We start from the raw sequence: 18,893 nt of genomic DNA on the forward strand, positions 1-18,893 counted from the left end.
AGTCTTACAGATGAGGAATGTGAGGCTCAGAGAGGTGTGGCCACCTGTCCCGAGTCACACAGCTGATAAAGTAGCAGCACTGCTGTTTGGACCGGGTGTTCTTCCTCTGCATCCTCAGTGTGCCTTCCACTGCCCTGCACACCCCGTGCCCCTGGGCTGGCTGTGACCTGCCTTGCCCCCTGTGCACTGGAGAATGCCGCACGCGGGTGATGTTGTCGACTCACTGAGTGTTTACTGCGCACTTTCTGTTGAGCTACCACAGGAAATTGAACAGGGAACGAAACAAAGTCCCAGGGAACCTTGAACCATTTTTAAGCAACATAAGTTCCCTTTAGTGGTCCTCATGGGACTTATATTCTAGCAGGGAAAACAGAAGACGAACAGATAGAAACACAGAAACACATAGACTAAGAGTGTGAAAAATAACTACCAAGGGCCAGCGAGTGAGTGGAAGGCTGGGAAAGGAAGTGTGGGCTATTTGCAGATCACGTGGTTGAGGAAAGCTCCCCTGAGGAGGCGGCACCGAGCACAGAGCCAGGCATTGGAGAGGGGCCAGGCGCGGGGGGCAGACGGCGCCGAGGCGCAGCGCTGCAGGTGGATGCTGTCGGCTCAGACGTCCTAGACCGGGGTCTTGAGGGAGACAGGCTGTCTATGTTTCCCCCTCAGCACAAGAAGCTGGGGCCCCGAGGCGACGTTGATGTCAACATGGAGGACAGGAAAGACGAGCACAAGCAGCAGGGCGAGCTGTACATGTGGGATTCCATTGACCAGGTGAGCGCGTGCCCCTTCCTGGGTCCCGAGTGCGTCCCAGGCCTGCTGCAGGCTCTGAGGAGGGTCCTGCCTACTCCCATTTTGACCCCAGTGGATCTGTCATTATAATGAAACTATTTTTCTTTTATGTTTTGATGTTTTATTTTGAAATACTTTAGTGTTCAATATAGCATACTGTATAATATATAATATATAATAGGTAATATATTTACACCCATACAAACACAAAGAGTATATCCTTCACTCCAATTCCCCAAATACTAATGTCCTCCGTAATCATAGTATAATGACTGTAACCAGGAAGTTAGCATTGGCACGATACTGAATAATTTGTGGGTCTTATTCCAATATCACCAATTTGTCCACTAACATCCGTTTTCTGGTCCAAGAACTAATTCTGGATGCAACAAGGCATTTAGCTTCCCTAATTCCTTAGTGTCTTCCAATCGGAGACACTGGCAACCTTATTTCTTGATGAGAATAGGCATTTTGAGCACTAACATCACTTCTCATACCCCTTAACCTAAAATGCAGATCCACTTAAGTATATTTTTACGTGTCTATTCTCATATCCTAGAAATAAACATCAAAAATAGTTAGGATTTAAATAAAGAATTAAGTCACAATTAAACATTGAAGGGTCTCTAAACAAACTGGCTGAGAAATCCTGCAAGTCTTAAAAAGAGAATGAACTAGAGAAAGACAGTCATAAAAAAAGAAAAAGGCAGCCATGAGGACATAAAAAACAATCCCATCATTCGTGAAGGCTTCAAATTAAATATGAAGTAGAAGTTTGATAGTAAATCATATTTATCCTTGGATACACTGAATAGAGAAGTTCTGAAAATGCCAAAAGAAACTCCAAATAATTAGATATTTTTAAATAAATGCCTCAAAGGGGATCAAGGTCTGTGGAACCACCATGAATGTCTACAAAAGTGGGAAACGTGAGCGCCCAGGGAATGCTGGGGTGATGGTGCCAGGCTGGGACTCTGGGCCCTGGAGTTGATGGGTAGAGACTTTGGGGACAAGTTAATGCTGCTTGCACTTTCTAGAAATGGACTCGGCACTATTGCGCCATCGCTGATGCCACACTGTCCTTTAGCGATGACATTGAACAGAACGTGGAAGAGGAACTGCCCCAGGTAGGCAGAGACCTGTATGTCTCCTCTCATCTCTTTGGGTATCAAGGCTCTTCTCTGACTGGCTTGCCAGCCTAGGGCTTAACCAGTGAGGTTCAAGGGTCATTCCTGCTCTCTGAAGAGTGTGAATGGCATGTGTGGGGGCATTTGGAAGTTTTGTCTGGCCCTACCTCTGGCCTGGTCTCCAGCTTTCCCTTCAGGCTGTTGGCCATCCTTAGTACTATTTCTTGAGTGAGCTCCCAGGGCATAATGGCTCTCAGGCTTCCTTTGCTCTAGGGTGAGGGCTCTACTGGGGATCCCTTACCCCTTGTTTCGGGGCTCCAGGAGGCTACCCCAGATGGGCGCTGTCTAGAGTAGGTTAGCAGGCAGAGGAGGCCCAGGGAAACTGTCTTCCCACACTTCTTGGGGTGAGGGCGGGCTGAGGCCAGCCTCTATCTGTTTTCAGTCCCCCGCATCAGCATGTGAAGAAGGACTAGTCCTGTGATGCTGGGGGTCTGGTCCAGGTTTTCAGAAGCCCCTCCTGTCTTTGTGGCCAGGACACGCCCCCCACGGAGCTTCACTTCGGAGAGAAGTGGTTCCATAAGAACGTGGAGAAGAGGACCAGCGCTGAGAAGCTGTTGCAGGAGTACTGCTCTGAGACGGGGGGCAAGGACGGGACCTTCCTGGTGCGGGAGAGCGAGACGTTCCCCAACGACTACACCCTGTCCTTCTGGTAACGGCCCTCTGCCCGGGGCATGCCCGCCTTCTCCTCACAGCTGGTCACGTGGGCAGCTGGGTGGCAAGTAGTGGGAGCTCAGGCCAGACACGGGCAGGCCTGGACCGGAACCCAGACTTCATCTAGTGAGTTGTGTGGGGCAGGACTTGGGTGAGGTGGACGAGGCCCCAAAACTTAGTAATCAAGATGAGTGCTATTTCAATACAATGATTTAGAAAGTCAAAAGCAATGCCAAAAATGGTGATGAACAAAATATCAACATTTTTATAAAAACAGGATCCAACTCTGCACTTAAGACAATGTGGCCTCACTCACCTTCCCCTAATCCCAGCTCTAGATCGGGTGCTATGACCTTGGGCAGTTCCCTCAACTCCCTCCATGCTCCCTCTCCTTGCCTTTAAATGGAGATTCTAAAAGCAGCCTTCTTGAGCTGCGGTGAACTTTCTCATTCATTCATTCACTCACTCACTCCTCCATTTATGCCTTCATTCATTAGTGATTGGGACAGGTCTCTCTCCTGATCGAGATTAGTCTGGTGGGGAGGATGGACAATGAAAACTTAATCATGCAAATGATACATGATTGTGCAATGAGAAAAATGCAAGATGATATGAAAATCTGTTAGAGAGGGGTCGCATGTAGTGTTGGTGAGGTGGGGGTGGTGGTCAGGGAAGACTTCCTGAAAGAAGTGGTGTTTAAATTGAGACCTGAAGGATAAAAATTATAATAAAATACAGATAATTCTGATAGCTAACACATTCTTATCACGTGCCAGGTAGCAGCAGTTCAAGCACGTTTGGTGCCTGGAATCCTCAGGACAACTCTGTGAGGCAGATACTATTATTATCGTTGTTTGACCACTAAAATAATGATATAAAAGTTCAGAGAGGACAGATCATGTGGCAGAGTCAGAGTTTGAACCTAGGTCTTCTGGCTTCAGAGTGGGAGTCATGTAGGTCAAAGGGGGTAGTGGGTGGCAGACAGAGGTAGAATGTTCTGGAATCCAGTAAAGGACCAGCCTGTGCTGAAGTCTGGGGTCTATTCTAGGAGCAGAGGGAGGCCTGTGTGGCCACACCTAGAGTCCTCCGGTCAGGACCGCAGCTGCACTTCTGGCCCCTGCCTGTGTTCTCTGACACCCAGGTGCAGGAAGGCCAGCTGGCCTGGCCTTGGCACTGACATTGTCCCTTTGCCCACAGGCGGTCTGGCCGGGTCCAGCACTGCCGGATCCGCTCCACCATGGAGGGCGGGACCATGAAGTACTACCTGACTGACAACCTCACATTCACCAGCATCTACGCCCTCATCCAGCACTACCGTGAGACGCACCTGCGCTGTGCCGAGTTTGAGCTCCGGCTCACTGACCCCGTGCCCAACCCCAACCCCCACGAATCAAAGCCGTACGTGAGCCCGAGCTCTTGGGGCAGCGCATCAATGGGTTTGGCCGGGTGCAGATACCCCTGCAGATTGTGTTCATCATCAGAAAGCCTTCCTTGGGGGTGTACTAGGGCCCAAATTCCTCTGGGGTCTCTTAAAGCTCCCAGGGTGGCCACAGTTTCCAAATACCTGCTCCCCCTTACTTTTGCCTCATTTCTTTCTTCTACTTTATCTTCATAGTCCTGAACTCCTGGGACTTGGCTTTCAGAGATTAATTTTGGCCTAGTGATGTCTTCCTATTTGTCAAAGATTATTCTTGTTTGTCCTGAAAGCGAATGAGGGAAAAATAATGGTAAAGATTTCCCCTTCATTTTTTATTTGGTGAAGTGAATTTCAGCAATGCTTTTGCAAAGGGTTAAGCAATTCTGTGAACAAAAGAAAAACACAATTTTTAATCAGGAAGCTGTTAAAAGTACACATTTCTGAGAAAGCCATATAACTTACAGCAGCTTGATATTTCACTTCTCTTGTCTGTATTCATACGCATTGCCTTTGAAAATGTGCTATTTCACATATTTAAAAGGAAGCAAGGACCAACTACACAAATAAACAAAAAACCTGTCTAAAATGCTATTCCCTGTGGTCTCTGCCTCCAATTCTCTCTGCAGCCCCCCGCTCCCCCCCCCCCTGATACTGGCAATTCAGAGTTGGGGAGGTGGGGGATGGGGGGGTGGTAAAGATTGGTTGATTTATTCTCTTATGCTTCACGCAGACCCACCAGACGAACATTTCACAAAGCTATTTCTCGGTGGTCTTTTTAAAAATGCGATCGTCAGAGGTGTTCTGGATGGGAGGACCCCTGATTTCCACAGTGGTTTCTGGGGCCTTCAGGTGTCCTCAGTCCTGTTGTTTCCTTTCCTTGGGTGGCCCCTAACCTGGCCGTCTCCCGCCCTGTGCTGCAGGTGGTACTATGACGGGCTGAGCCGGGGAGAAGCGGAGGACATGCTGATGCGGGTTCCCCGGGATGGCGCCTTCCTCATCCGGAAGCGGGAAGGCAGCGATTCCTATGCCATCACCTTCAGGTAAGCACAGGGACAGAACCTGCTGCGTGTTCTCCCAGGAGGTTCTGGAATGCCAGGCATGGAGAACAAGGGGGAACTGCAGGTGGAGGGTCAGCTCAGTGTTCTCTCCCTAGAGGTTCAACAATAATGATGGCAATAATAATACCAAAAGCAGCCTACATTAATATGTGCCTTCAGTGTGCTGGGCAGTGGTCTATATTCTTAACGATCTGTGACCATGACGGTTATTTTTCAGAGGAGGAAGCTGAGGTGCAGAGAGGGTGAGTAACTTGCTGAAACGTGCAGCCAGTAAGTAGTGGCGCTGGGACTCAAACCCAGGCACCTCTGGCAGCCGTGATCAGTGATGTCATAGATCTGATTTCCTCCCAGCTTTACTTGCCACCCAGCTCTGCCTGGGAGAAGGCTGTATAGACCAGCCTTCTCCAGGACTGTGGTTCTCGGCTTTAATTCCACTCGGTGACACCAGACTCCTTCAGTTTCCACCAATGATGATGTTGGAGGTAGGGCCCAGACCCACTTCAACGTACTGTCCCTCCGTCCTCCAAGCCCCAGTGGATTCTTGATGATGCGAACAGAAGGTTGGCTGCTGTATGAGTTCCTAACTAAAGTCCCAGACACTGGGCTGCCTTTGAGGCTTCGTGTGGTTGAGTCCTTCATTGAAACTGGTGAGGGGTAGATCCAGTTATTACAGGTAAGGACATGGAGGCTCAGAGAGGTAAAGTGAGCTGTCTGGAGCTACACAGCATAGTCCTGGGCTGAGCTGGAATGTCAGACTTGGGCTTGCTCCCCTCCAAAGCCTGTGCTCTTCCCTGGGAGGTCTTAAGCAAGCGGCCTTCAAATTGGGTCAGACTGGGCCTGTGGCTGTTTTGCTCCCCTGCATAGTGATGTTAAAAACTGAGAAATTTCACTTGAAAATTCAGACTGCTTCTTGTGAAAAATGGGAGGAGGTGACAGCTGTGGGCCCATGTCCCCATGTAGTGATGGAGGTTAGCAGCTGACAGGAGGGTCCCTGGTGTGCCCAGGCTGCTCCTGTTCCTTCCAGTCCCGCTGCCCTGCCCATCCCCCTGGGTTCCTCTGCCAGGCTGCCCCTTCTGCCCTGGCTGTCCCCAGGCTGTGTGTGTGTGTGTGTGTGTGTGTGTGTGTGTGTGTGTGTGTGTGCTGGCATGGCTCTTTTGCATTTTGTGCTGCCAGCAGGGAGGCCCTGGACTTCTTGGCATTTTCCCCCGAAGCTCTTAGTGGTACCTCCTCTGCCTGGATGGAATTGGGCTGGATTGATTGAACATCTGCTGTGCAACCACCACGCTAGGTGTTGGGGATCATGTTATCGTCCTGTCAGTCAGTCAGGATGCTGTTGGGTACAAATGACAGAAAGCTAACTCAATGGCTCAAGCAACCAAAATAGCTAGGATTTGCTGGCTACCCGCAGAGATGCTCCACCAGGCCTGGATGCAGGCCTCACCTGGCAGCCTCAAGCTGCTCCTCTCTGGCTTCATTCGCAGGTGGCTTTATGCGGGTGGCCAGGATGGTGTCCAGCAGAAAGGACGAGTCCTGTCATGTACCCCCACTGGCCCCTGCTTGAGCTGGGTGCCAGGATTCTAATTGGCACCCTCAAGCTGGCAGTGGGGTTGGGGTCCATTCACTGGAACCATGTAGATGAAAATTGATACTTGATTTACGTACGCCCCCCATTCTGTCTGCATGTCTGTCATCCCCTTGCAATTGGAGACACCCTAAAAGCCAGAGTTTTTAATTTTTAGGAATCAGTAACTGTGCAGTGAGCACCTACCTTGTGCTGGGCTCCAAAAATAGAGACGTGACAAAACTAGCCTGGTCTTGCTCTCGCAAGGTCGATGGTGTGGTGGGGATGAGAGCTGTCATGTTACTCTCAAGTGTTTCTTGCCTTTAACACGTTAAGTGCCATGTCAGTCACTGGTGACTGGCACTGTACTTTCCGTTCAGACTGCGTCAGTCACTGGTGACTGACAGTATACTTTTCTAAAGTATTTAGAAAGCATTTCTAAAAGACTACAGAGTACAGATTGTGATAAACACATACAAGAAACATATCTGAAGATATACATGCAGTCTTATTGCAACCTTACACAGATCTCCGGCCGCCAGCTATTGGTGAAATCAGATATGGGGGCCAAACAGAAAGGAAGACAAAACAGGCTGAGTGCTTACTGTGTTAACCAGTTTTCTCTTACCTCGCACGGGCTGGGAGACAGCAGGTGGTCAGTAAGTGCTGGCTGAATGAGTCTCTCTGTCAGGAAGGCTTAGTCCAGCAAGGCTGTATCCTGAAGAGGAGGGAAGGGGATGGCTGTTTCCATTGTGTGAGATGATGAGCGTCTGGCTTTCCCCTGCTGCGTGCCTGTTGGGGGCCCTCAGTCACTGTAGCAGTCAAAAATGACCTCCTACCCTGACCAAGTGGCTCAGCTGGTTGGAGCATCATCCCATACACCAGAAGATTGCTGGTTTGATCCCTGGTCAGGGCATGTACCTAGGTTTCTGGTTCGATCCCCAGTTGAGGCACGTACAAGAGGCAACCAATTGATGTTTGTCTCTCACGTTAATGTTTTTCTTTCTGCTTTCTGTCCCCCCTCTCTAAGATCAATAATGCCTCCCCCCACCCCCCCCCAAAAAAGGAAGCATATTCTTGGGCGAAGATTGAAAAAAAAAGACCTGTTCCTGTCCAGGACACACACACTTTTTCAAAAACTCATGAGGTCAGGGTGTGGGATGGACATCACTGTCCCTTGTTGCCTCTAGGGGGTAGTCCTATAAACAGATTGCTGTAAATGTGTGACAGGTGCCACAGGGAGAGGTCAGGCAGGGTGACGGGGAATAGGAGTTCTGGGGGACGAGGTGGAGGATGTGCTCCAGGCAGAGGAGGACACAGGTCTGGGCCCCTTTCCTCCTAGTACATAGGTTTGTGGGGTACCTCTCTTGGGCTGGGCATGGTTCTGGCTTCTGAGCGTGTACACTGAACCTCTGGGTAGATTTCTACAGCAGAGAAGCATCGGCTTCCAGATCCTTGGGAAGAGATGACGTTGTTGTCTGGGTGTGAGAGTGGGAGGCATCCCTTGGTGGGACCAGTGGCCTCTTGGTGAAGCTAAGACCTCAAAACGTGGTGACCACTGACTTGTAGCCACACACGCGCCTGAAAGCACAGTTCACACTCCAGCCCTGTTCCACCTCCTCTTGCCCCGGAAAAGCTCGTTTTGGCTTGACCTTGGTTCTGTTTTCCTAATCATTCATTTGCTGGGTACCCTGTGGGGGCGGGGCCCATTGCAAAGGGCTTACCCTGGGCAGCCTGACAGGCAGGAGTCCTAACACGCCCCAGGAGACAGGGGCTGCGGCTGCCCAGCAGGGTGGGGAAGAATCAGGCTCAGAGCAAGAAGCCAGAACCTGACGCTCTTCACATCCAACAGCCTCCCTACCCTCGGGGACTTTTGTAAAAAACTTTAAAATTAATTTTTAATTGTCTTAAGTTTATTCTCCTTATAAGAAATTGAGACATTGCAGTGAAGGCTAAAGCCCCTTGTGGTCCTGTTTATCTCAATCCTTGCCCTGGTAGGAAGCACAGGTTTCTAACAAGTGTCTCCATTTAGAAAAAAAAAATTATATACATATATTATGTGCCTGTGGAAAATATATAGTGCCGTTTGTGTGTGGGTAGTATGTTTTATTTTTAAAAATACAAATGGGATCATACTATGGTTTTATTCTGCAACTTGTTTTTCTACTCAGTATTTCTTTAAAAAAATTATTAAAATATCACTGCAGATAAACTTCTGAAACAAGTCTTCCAGCATTTTTTAAGAGGGCTTAAAAAAAAAGGTTTAAACAGGATGAATGTTTTTAAAACTATAAAAAATGTCTCTAAGGTGCAACATTTTTAAAAAGAGGAGTAGTTCACCCATAGTCACTGCTATTAGACAGATTTAATAAAAAGATGCTCTTGGGCTGTAAAGTTAAGGTCAACACTTATCTTCCCAAATGTTTCTATTCTTGATGATAAAAGCTAGTAAGACTGAGGAGGTTGTTTTATTTTGAATGTTTTTGTTTTCTGCCTCTTGCTTCAAATGGGTGACGAAATAAAGGTCTTGTTTCCTTTCCCTGGCTGGGTGGCTCAGTGGGTTGGAGCGCTGTCCTGTACACCAAAGTGCTGTGGGTTCAATTCCTCTTCAGGGCACGTGCCTAAGCTGTGGGTTCACTTCCCGGTTGGTGTGTGTACAGAAGGAGACCAATCAATGTTTCTCTCTGACATCAGTGTTTCTCGGTCTCTTTCTCTCTTCCCGGCGCCCCCTCTCTCCCCCCTTCCATTCTCTCTAAAATCAACAAAACATCCTCAGGTGAGGATTAAAAATAAGACTTAGTTCCTTTTTGGGGGGAAAAAAACAACAACAAAAAACGGCATTCTTATAGTAGTTGGAGCATTTTTAGATAAGATTTAAGGATTTAGGATTGAAGTCCCAGACTTCTAGAGTAGAGACTGGCAAACATTTTTTGTAAAGAACCAGAAAATAAATATTTTAAGCCTTTTAGGCCATATGGTCTCTGTTTTAACTATTCCACTCTGCCATTGTAGAGTGAATGCAGCTGCAGGCAATATATAAACAATGACTGTGGTCATGTTTCAATAAAACTTTATTTACAAAACCAGGGGTGGGTCATAGTTTGCCAGCCCTGATCTGATGTTTCCAAAGTCAAGTCCTGTAGTTGGGGAGGCAGGGAAGGTCAAGAGGAGTTAGCGGTTGAGTTGCTCAGCGGTGTTTCTTCTGAGGTACAGACTCTTCTGTATCTGTTTTGAAAAGACCCATGTCGTCGTATTCCACAGGCGTGTTGTACCCTGTTTATTCTCTGATCCCCCAAGGATGGATAACTAGGTTGCTTCTAAGAGTTGGGGATTGTATAGCAGTTGTCTGGCTGCCAGGATCTCAGTGTGACAGCCCCATGTGGTCTTACCCCTCCAGGGCCAAGGGCAAGGTGAAGCACTGTCGCATCAACCGGGATGGCCGGCACTTTGTGCTGGGGACCTCTGCCTACTTCGAGAGTCTCGTGGAGCTTGTCAGTTACTACGAGAAGCACGCGCTCTACAGGAAGATGAAATTGCGCTACCCCGTGACCCCCGAGCTCCTGGAGCGCTACAATATGGTAGGCGATTGAGTCCCTTGTCATTTGTTGGACTATCTTGTGTGAGGTTGTAATTCATCTGTTCATTCAGCAAACTTTTACTGAGCACTTACCATGTATCTGCTACTGTTCTAGTCCTGGGAATACAAAATTGAAAACAGTGGACTAGGACTCTGCCTTTATGCTGCTTATAGTTTAGTGTCTGGGAGACATTATAAATGAGATAAATTGAAAAATATACAGAGCAGCACAAGGTGGTGATAAGTACCATGGAGATAAACTAACTGAGAAGGTGGGTAAGTGATAAGTGTATTCAGGATGATGTGGACGAGGTTCTCAAAGGTGGTCTGGGAAGAGCTCACCGAGAAGGAGACATTTGAGCAGACACCAGCAGGGCTGAAGGAGTGAGTCATGCAGCTGTGTGGAGGAAGAACAGCAAGTGCAAAGGTCCCAAGGTGAGGGCATGTCTGCCGGTGCAGAGAGGAAGCCAGTGTGGCAGGAATTGAATGAGCAAGGGTGGGAGTAGAACTTAAGAAGAATGGGCTTATTACGGGGACTGCGTGGTGCAGGGCCATGGAAAGACCTTGGCTTCTATTCTGAGCCACTAGAGGGCTCTGAGCAGAAAAGAGACCTGATCTGATTACCTGATCTGATTACCTATCGGGTGCATTTATTAACTTATTAATGAGAGATTTATTGTGCACCTACCATGTGCCAGGAACTGTTCTAGATCCTGGGAGTATGGTGACACAAGGCTGCCCTGGGGAATTTAGGTTCTAGTCAGGGGAGCTGGGTAACAAACAGTCACATAATTAAGATGCCTTCAGGCAGTGTGAATGACAGGGAAGAAAATCAAACAGGATGGTGCCATAGGGGTGGGTCTTGTGTTCGACTAGGGCAGGGGAGGCCAGCGAAGGCCTCCTGCTGAGGGTTAAAATGAGAGCAGAAACCTCAATGAGGCAGTGAGTTGGCCTTGGTTGCTCTGATGGAAGCTGGGTCTACGTGGGGAGCAGCCGTGGCACAAACACTGGGGTGACTCTGAGGGACAGCAGGTTGGCCGGTGGGGCCAGAGCCCGGGGGAAGAGGCAGAGGGAGGGCAGGGTGGGTTTTCAGCGTGTGCAGTAAACGTGTAACCAGTTCTCTGCGGAAGGAAGCCCCAGTGTGTGGCATTTGTCCATTTCCGTGGTGTAAATGCTTCCATGGTGGCCAGTTTCAAGGGACTGACACTGACTGCGGGTCAGGAAGAGACATCCTGCGGGCTCCAGCACACTCAGGGTTGTGTTTCACAAAGCGGCACAGTGCCTTGCACATAGTAGGCCAGGATAGGCCCTTTCTCATTTTGAAGTCAAGTTTCCAGATTTGGGGGACCTTCTTTATAGCTTCTTACTCTCTCCCCCCATGAGACATGAGTCAATTGTGAGGTTTCCTCTCTTCTACCAGAGGGCAGGAAACCACAGGGCACCTGGAATCCTTGTTCTGTGTAGGGGCTGACCCAGGAGCATGGATGCGTCCACTTATTTCCCTTTGTTCTTTTGCAGGAAAGAGATATAAACTCCCTGTATGACGTCAGCAGAATGTATGTGGATCCCAGTGAGATCAATCCTTCTATGGTACAGTCACAACCTTTAATTTGCACTATTTCCTGGTCACTAGATGGACATGGAGCCCAAATCCCAGCCATAATAGAGCAAGGGAACATTTTGGGAAACTTGGCCAAAAATTTTCTTTTTTTTTAAAGAGGAAATGATGATTGACAATATGCCATCTCATTTCATGGAAGAGGTTAATAAGAATTCCTTCCTAATGCTAAAATGCTGAAGTTTGATGAATCACCTTTGGGCCACACAGCTTCTAATTAAAAGTTTTTCAAATGTTTCTTGCTCACCCACTGAGTTGGTGGTGTTTACAAATTCCACCTGGTTCACTGACCTCCTTGCAGTGGAACAGTATCTCACTTTCCCACCCAGCTGCAGTGTTAATTTCATGCAGGAAGGTGGGATTTTACTCAGAGCCCCCAGCTCCTCCTCGCTCTGGTTTCATCTCAAATGCAGTTGGAGCCTGTGTGGGAGTGTGATGCGAATTTTCTGTTTGAGGGGCTCTCTGGCACAGTTAGCCTGAAATTCCTGATCAGCAAGGGGCCCCGCTGGTGGGCTCTGTAGAAAGCCACAGACAAATTTATTATTACTTTTTAAACTTAGTATCTTTGGCCAATGCAAATCCCTTTCAGCAAGAAACGACATCTTGAACAGCTGGTGGCAGATGGAGCTGTGTGTGGAATGTGTTAGAGGACTTAGTTTGATACCAAAAACTTGTATTGGAGGCTACGATGCTTTGGTCATGAGGATGATGTGGCCTCATGGGGATGGTGGAGACCGTGGTAAACTGAGGAACACACTGCCTACCTCAAGGGCAGCCGCTCCCCATGAGCAGTCCAGAGAGCACGCCAGGCCTCCTGATTTCTCACGATGAGCCAGTCACTTAGGTGTCTTATGTGGGATCTCCACATTTTTAAATCCTGGCAGCTAAATTAAGTTGTAGAGAAAAATCTTTCATGCTACGTGAGCCAAGCAAAACATGACTGCATGCTGAATTTGATTGCAGGTTGCTCCGCTGAGGTGAATGCCTCAAAATCAAATTATTACTGTTATTATGATTGAAAAATGATATAACAATAAAAAATACATTTTGAAAAGAGGAAGGATAACCAGTCCTAGTCTCACCATCCTAATGCAGTAGCCGTCTGCATTCTTGTTGGGTGTTCTGTCTCTGCTGGTCTTTGCATGTATTTTACAGTCACCTCCACCTGCATCTGTCATTTTTATTCCTCTCTGTTCGCTTGCCACTTGGCCACATGTGGGCTTCGCCATTGCTAATCTTCTTAATGACCGTTTCTGTCTAACCTGGTAGGCCAAGTAATTTAGATGAAATACGTGGCTTAGAATTTTAACTTTAAAAAAGAATGTTTTCAATGCTGCACAGTATTCTGGGTGGCTGTGCCAGTTTAGCTGTGTCCCCATCCATGGCCTTGTGAGTAATTTCTGGTCTTTGCTTTTCTGGTTAATCCTAAAATGAACTTCATGCGGGAGGCTTTGGGCATCTTTTGCATTATTTCCTTTAGATGAGTTCTTAGAACTGAATGACTGGATCAATAATAATAGGTAACATATCAATGACCACACATGAAGCATTGTTCTAAGCACTTGTCAGCCCATTAATTCTCACAACAGCCCCATACAGTGGGTACTATATTTTGTGCCCATTGTACAGATGAAACTGAGGTACACAGAAGTTGAATAATTGTTGAGGTCACATAGCTAGGAAGAGGTGGAGCTGGAATTTGGACCCAGGCATTCTGGCTGTGAGGTGCACTCTTAGCCACTTTGCTTTGCTGCAAGCCATCTGATGGGTGGCTTGTTTCTGGGTAGTTCATGAGGGACCACCTGTCAGGCTGGAGACTTGCTCCTTGTGGAAGCCATCATATGGTACCCCTGCCTCTGACACTAGCTATATATCTTCCTCGTGGCTTTGGAGCCTGGCAGTGACATGTGGAGATTCATGGGGAAAGATGTGGCTCTGATTCTTATGTCCACCCTGGAAGCAAGGTGCGCAGGCAGAGCAGGCTCTAGTTGCCAGTGGAGGAGACAAGGGAAGGAGGCCTGATTACCTTCTGGTCAGAAGTTCCTAGGGCAGAGCTTGCAGAACCCAGATTAGATTGCTCCTTGAGGAACATCCATGCACTGTAGCAATAACTCAATGTTAATTTATTTATCTTTGCACTCAGTCACCTACCAGCTGGTTGACCATGGGCAAGGATACTTCATCTCTTTGTACCTCAGTTTCCTTATCTGTAAAATGGGCATAATGCTGCTACCTCCTTGTTAAAGTTGTTGGGAGGATTAAAGGAGCTACTATCGATAAAAGGCCTGGAGCAGTGTTTTTGACTATAGTAAGCCCTTAATAAATGCTAGATAGTGTCATTACATGATCTCATTTAATAGTCTCAACAACCCTGTGAAGCACGTAAAGTTTTAATTCCCATTTCCTATATGGGGAAACTGAGGCTTAGAGAGCCTCAAGGTTATATAGTAGTAGGGACCAGAGCAATAATTTGAACCCATATGTTTGACTCCAGGGCCTCTGCTCTAAGGAACAGTTCTCTTGGATTCCTTGTAAAACCTGTTCCTATTCCTTTGGGTGGTTTGGCGGGGTGGGTGTAGGGTGTTGCTGATCTAAACAGGTTTGACAATTTCAGAGGTTTTCCCATTAATATTTGCTTGCTGCATGGGTATTCATTTTGCCATGGCTTTATGCTTGCCAAGCAAGCATTAAAAGATTTCACTGATGACAGACTTTATCCTGAGTAAGTTCTGGCTTATTTGCTTCTGCCAGTGCAAAGCTCACCTCTTGATGAATTTCATGAAAAAGTTCCTCAGTTACTCTTGCAAAATGTCAGTGTCCTGCAGGAGTCTAGTAAGGGGACCCTTGGCCTAGGTAAATATTGGTGAAGCCCAGGATAGCCAGGAATGGTATTGAATTTGAACTTCGAGAGGAATGTTGAGCGTGGGCACTGAGGACTTCAGAAGTGCTGGTTGTGACTTAATATGAAAGGCATATTCTTTCATTGTTGAGGAAATTGAGCAATTTTGGTTACTTTTGACTCGGAGGTGCCCTTGGCTCTGACCATGCTCCTCCCTATCTCCCTGGTGACTTTTTGAGGCTATGGATCCTCTGCAATGCTGGCACTTTGCCAGCAGATGGCGCTGTAACCCTGGGCTGAAGCCTCCCGCTCCCTAAGGAGAAGAACCAAAAGCACCAGTGAACGCAGCCGCCTCCCTGTACTCATGTCAGGGCCTGATCTTTTCCTTTTTGTTTTCCCTGAAAGCCTCAGAGAACTGTGAAAGCTCTGTATGACTACAAAGCCAAGCAGAGTGACGAGCTGAGCTTCTGCCGTGGCGCCCTCATTCACAACGTCTCCAAGGAGCCCGGGGGCTGGTAAGGCTGAGCTGCTTGCTGGATGAACCTTAACTGGTCACTTTTTGGTAATGAGACACAAGTGCTGGCCGAGCGCCGACCCCTTTTATCTGTGTTCTGAGCTGGCTTTGACCTGTTCTACCCTCTCTGGGAAGTGGCTTGATACATGTGTACTCTGTTCAGAAGAGTGGGTAAGCAACAATAATAATTATTATCATATTATATCACATATCATAATATCATATCACGTCATATTATATATTATTTCAATTGTAATAGCAGCTACTGTTAGTGAGGTCTTACTGTATGCCATGCACTATGCTAATTGCTTTCATACATCATCTAACCAAATCTTCATTACAAACCCTGTGGAGTTAGGACTGTGATTATCTCCATTTTACAGATGTGGTGAATGAAGCTTTCTGAAGTTTCACAGCTATTAAAAATGCACAGGCTCTTCCTATTATATAAGCCTGTGAATTATTTTAAATTCAAAATCTTATGCAATGGCTTAGTCCTGTGCCCTTTGCAATGGCCCCATCCTATCCTAGACTGCAGAGGGCACATTTTAGGCCAAAGATACCTGGTGTGCTAGGGTTTATGAGCTCTTCCCTCTTTTCTTGTGGGGAAAAAAATATCACTATCCAGCCATAGGCCCTGGGGTAGGTGGTTCTGTGAAGGTGATTTCTACCTTAGCTTCATAAGGATTTGTTCATAACCATGAGCACTGGAAGAGGTTCAAGCACCTCACAAGATCAGTTTCTCTTCTTCCCACAAGATAGCTGAACCTGACCTAGAAATCTGAATAGCAGCTCAAGTTGAGTGTCTCTATGTATCAAGCACTGTTTTAAACACTTCATCTGAAATAACTCATTTAATCCATGTAATGACCCTCTAAGGCTGGTTCTGTCAGTACCTGCATTTCACAGCCGTGTAACCTGGCACAGAGAAGAACAGTAACTTGTCCAGGGCCACTCAGCAAGCTGAGATTTGAAGCCAGGCCTTCTGACTATGGAGCCTCAACTCTTAACCTAACTCATGTACTGGGTCCAGAGGTTTTCAAAGTTTTTAATTTAGAGAACCCCCCTCTCCAACCCAATTCTTACCTGGATTTCCCAGAGTCAAAACAGGTAACAGCAGAATTACTTGTTGGAGCCCCCGCTGGCCTCCCCGCTGGAACACTTAGAGCTCCTCCTTGCAAGATCCCAGCCCCAGATTACCAACCACAGTGTAGTCCATCCACCTCCCTCCAAGACAGAGGTTTGACTTTCCCAAGGTCCCACCTGCTGAGTGGTGCGGCCAGGATCCAGGTCTCCCCCAGGTCGCAGCGCCTCCTTGCTGTGCATCCGCACCCTGCCTCGGCTAAGGTCTCATTTCTGTCTGTGAGGAAGACTGACATACCGAGTTGTGGGTGGAGCCCAGGTAATCACTGCAGATCACATACTTGTGTGTTTGTGTGTGTGTGTGCGTGTGAGAATCAGCCTCATGCCTCTTCACTGCTCTGATGTGGAAGTCTACAGATTCCCAAGACTGGTGTCTTGAGATGAGTTAAGAGACTGGCATGAGGGCCTTTTCTGAGCGACTGTGGGTAAACCACCCAGCTGAGGTCCCCCCATTTCTCATTCTTTCCAGCGACAATAGTGCCATCTAGTGGGATGCCTGTGTCAGACCCCTTTTTGTTGCATCCTCCCAAACTGGTTGCAGTATAGCAGAGGGGACCCTAATTTTTGTGCATACCAGGATGTATTTGAGAGTGACGAGAATCTTATTGTTAATAATTACTCCTGGACAATGGGCACAAATCACTCAATTCTGGGCAAACAGTCACCCTGAATACAGCCAGCTTTTGCCTGAGAGAGACCTGGAGAAATGAAGGTGAAAATATCTTACAACTGGTGATCCTGTATCTATATGAGGCTGTGAGACAGTTGGCCCTTACTCTGCTTATTCAGGTCAACAAACAGTGAAACATTTCTCACCACTGGTACAGATTTTGATTAAGATTGAGAAAGGTTTCACATAGTGGGGAAAACAGGTGTGCAAGTTAAGATGTGGACTGCTCTGACATCTGCAGGGATAGATCCCACAGGAGCACAGAAGAGCACCAGCCTAGGAGTCAGTCAGGGAAGGCTCCCTGGAAGAGGCACACCTAACCTGAATCTTTAATGGTCAGTAGGAGCAAGCTGGATATGAAAGGCATGGACCAAGGCATGGAAGCTAAGCAGCATGGCAGGGGCACAAGTCGGGGGGGGGGGTGACAGGTTGTTTGGAAAGAATGTCAAGTTTGAATCATGGAGAGGCAGGAGTTGAGTGAGGCCCAGGAGTCCCTGGGGTCAGACCATGTGGGCTCTGATTGCCGCGCTGAAGAGTCTGGACTAGATTCTGAAGAGTCTGGGAGCTGTCAGTGGGGTATGGTCAGAGATGCATTCTGGAAAGTGCTCCTGGCTACAGGAAGTGGCCTGTAAGGGGTGCTGGAGGGAGGAGCACTGCGTGTCTAGGCACTGGACATGGGGCACGAATCTTGGAAATGCCACAGTTTAGTGGAGTCAAGACACATACATAGCTCAACTATGTCCCATGTTGTTATTAGTGCTGTTACAGAGGTAGGAAGAAGGTTGGGGTGGTACTTTAGCTGAACAACAAGAACTAACACTGTTTAGCACTTACTGTGTACTAGGTGCTGTTTAAAGCTCTCAGCACGTGTTAACCCACAAAGTCCCAATAAATCCTCTGAGGGAGGCACTGGGATTATCCCCATTTTACAGATGGCACAGAGCACCCATGTAGTTGGTAGTGGAGCTGGAACTGGATTCCGGGCTCTTTGGCTCCAGAACCTTCCTTATCTCACCCTTGTCTCTAAACTCATGGAGGTCCCTGCTCTGGAATAGAGCTTGTGTCTCATGTGGCCTGTGATGCCCACATGAAGCACTGAACCTTTTGACTTTTGATGTCTTTGACCAAATGGCAAGAGAATCTCCCCCTCTGCACCCCCTCCCCACAGTCACTCATTGCTAATAAAGAAAAGCAGAGGATCCCTTTGAAATGCTCCATGAGCTCAACACCTCCTCTGGTCACTCGGGCCCTTGCTGCCTCCCCCCCCCCGCCCCCCCCCCCCGGCAGCTGGAATCTAAGGAGCTGTAATGGATCATTTACACTGTCTAGCAAGGCCCTTCATGCCCTGTCTTTGTCTAGGTGGAAAGGAGACTATGGAACCCGAATCCAGCAGTACTTCCCATCCAATTATGTCGAGGACATTTCGACGGTTGATGTGGAGGATCTGGAGCAGCAGGTGAGTCTTGACCATCACAGGGAGGGACGTGCTGATCCATCGGGGAATCTACTGGGCCATCTCAGTGGGTACAGTTTACACGCACTGCCGTATGGTCCCTATGGGGCCCTAAAACAGGGTGACATGGAAATCAGGATTGTCCCTCCAGCTGTTGTGGGTGAAAGTCACTGTCACAGACCATGTTTTAATCAGGTTGTGCTGGGATGGAAGGCTTTGAATATGTAAGAGAAATCTCTCTAGAGTGAAAATGGGCAAATGGGGAATTTGTCCTTTGCTTAGAGCAGCTTGCAAATGAAACACATTTAGTTTGGCCAGCCAGACATTCAGAACGTGCTTGGTGTGAGTAAGTAAGCAGGCCAAAGGGGAAGGTGAGTTGAGGCCTTCCTGGTGACATTGCAAACCAGATTTCTGTT

At 47.8% G+C, this 18,893-nt stretch overlaps 1 protein-coding gene across 1 annotated transcript in view; it reads left to right on the top strand.

The window, feature by feature from the left end:
- The window catches only part of PLCG2 (phospholipase C gamma 2), a 151,615-nt gene that overhangs the window by 87,974 nt on the left and 44,748 nt on the right, over window positions 1-18,893 (top strand). Inside the window, exons 15-23 of the mRNA XM_090261181.1 lie at window positions 667-771; window positions 1,827-1,916; window positions 2,450-2,625; window positions 3,825-4,025; window positions 4,965-5,084; window positions 10,061-10,241; window positions 11,759-11,830; window positions 15,103-15,212; window positions 18,384-18,480. Coding sequence (XP_090117307.1) covers window positions 667-771; window positions 1,827-1,916; window positions 2,450-2,625; window positions 3,825-4,025; window positions 4,965-5,084; window positions 10,061-10,241; window positions 11,759-11,830; window positions 15,103-15,212; window positions 18,384-18,480 — 1,152 coding nt within the window. The remainder of the gene's footprint in view (window positions 1-666; window positions 772-1,826; window positions 1,917-2,449; window positions 2,626-3,824; window positions 4,026-4,964; window positions 5,085-10,060; window positions 10,242-11,758; window positions 11,831-15,102; window positions 15,213-18,383; window positions 18,481-18,893) is intronic.

The sequence above is a fragment of the Furipterus horrens genome, unplaced genomic scaffold (genome assembly GCF_987537825.1).
Source record: "Furipterus horrens unplaced genomic scaffold, mFurHor1.1.pri manual_scaffold_13, whole genome shotgun sequence".
Classification (NCBI taxonomy): Eukaryota; Metazoa; Chordata; class Mammalia; order Chiroptera; family Furipteridae; genus Furipterus; species Furipterus horrens.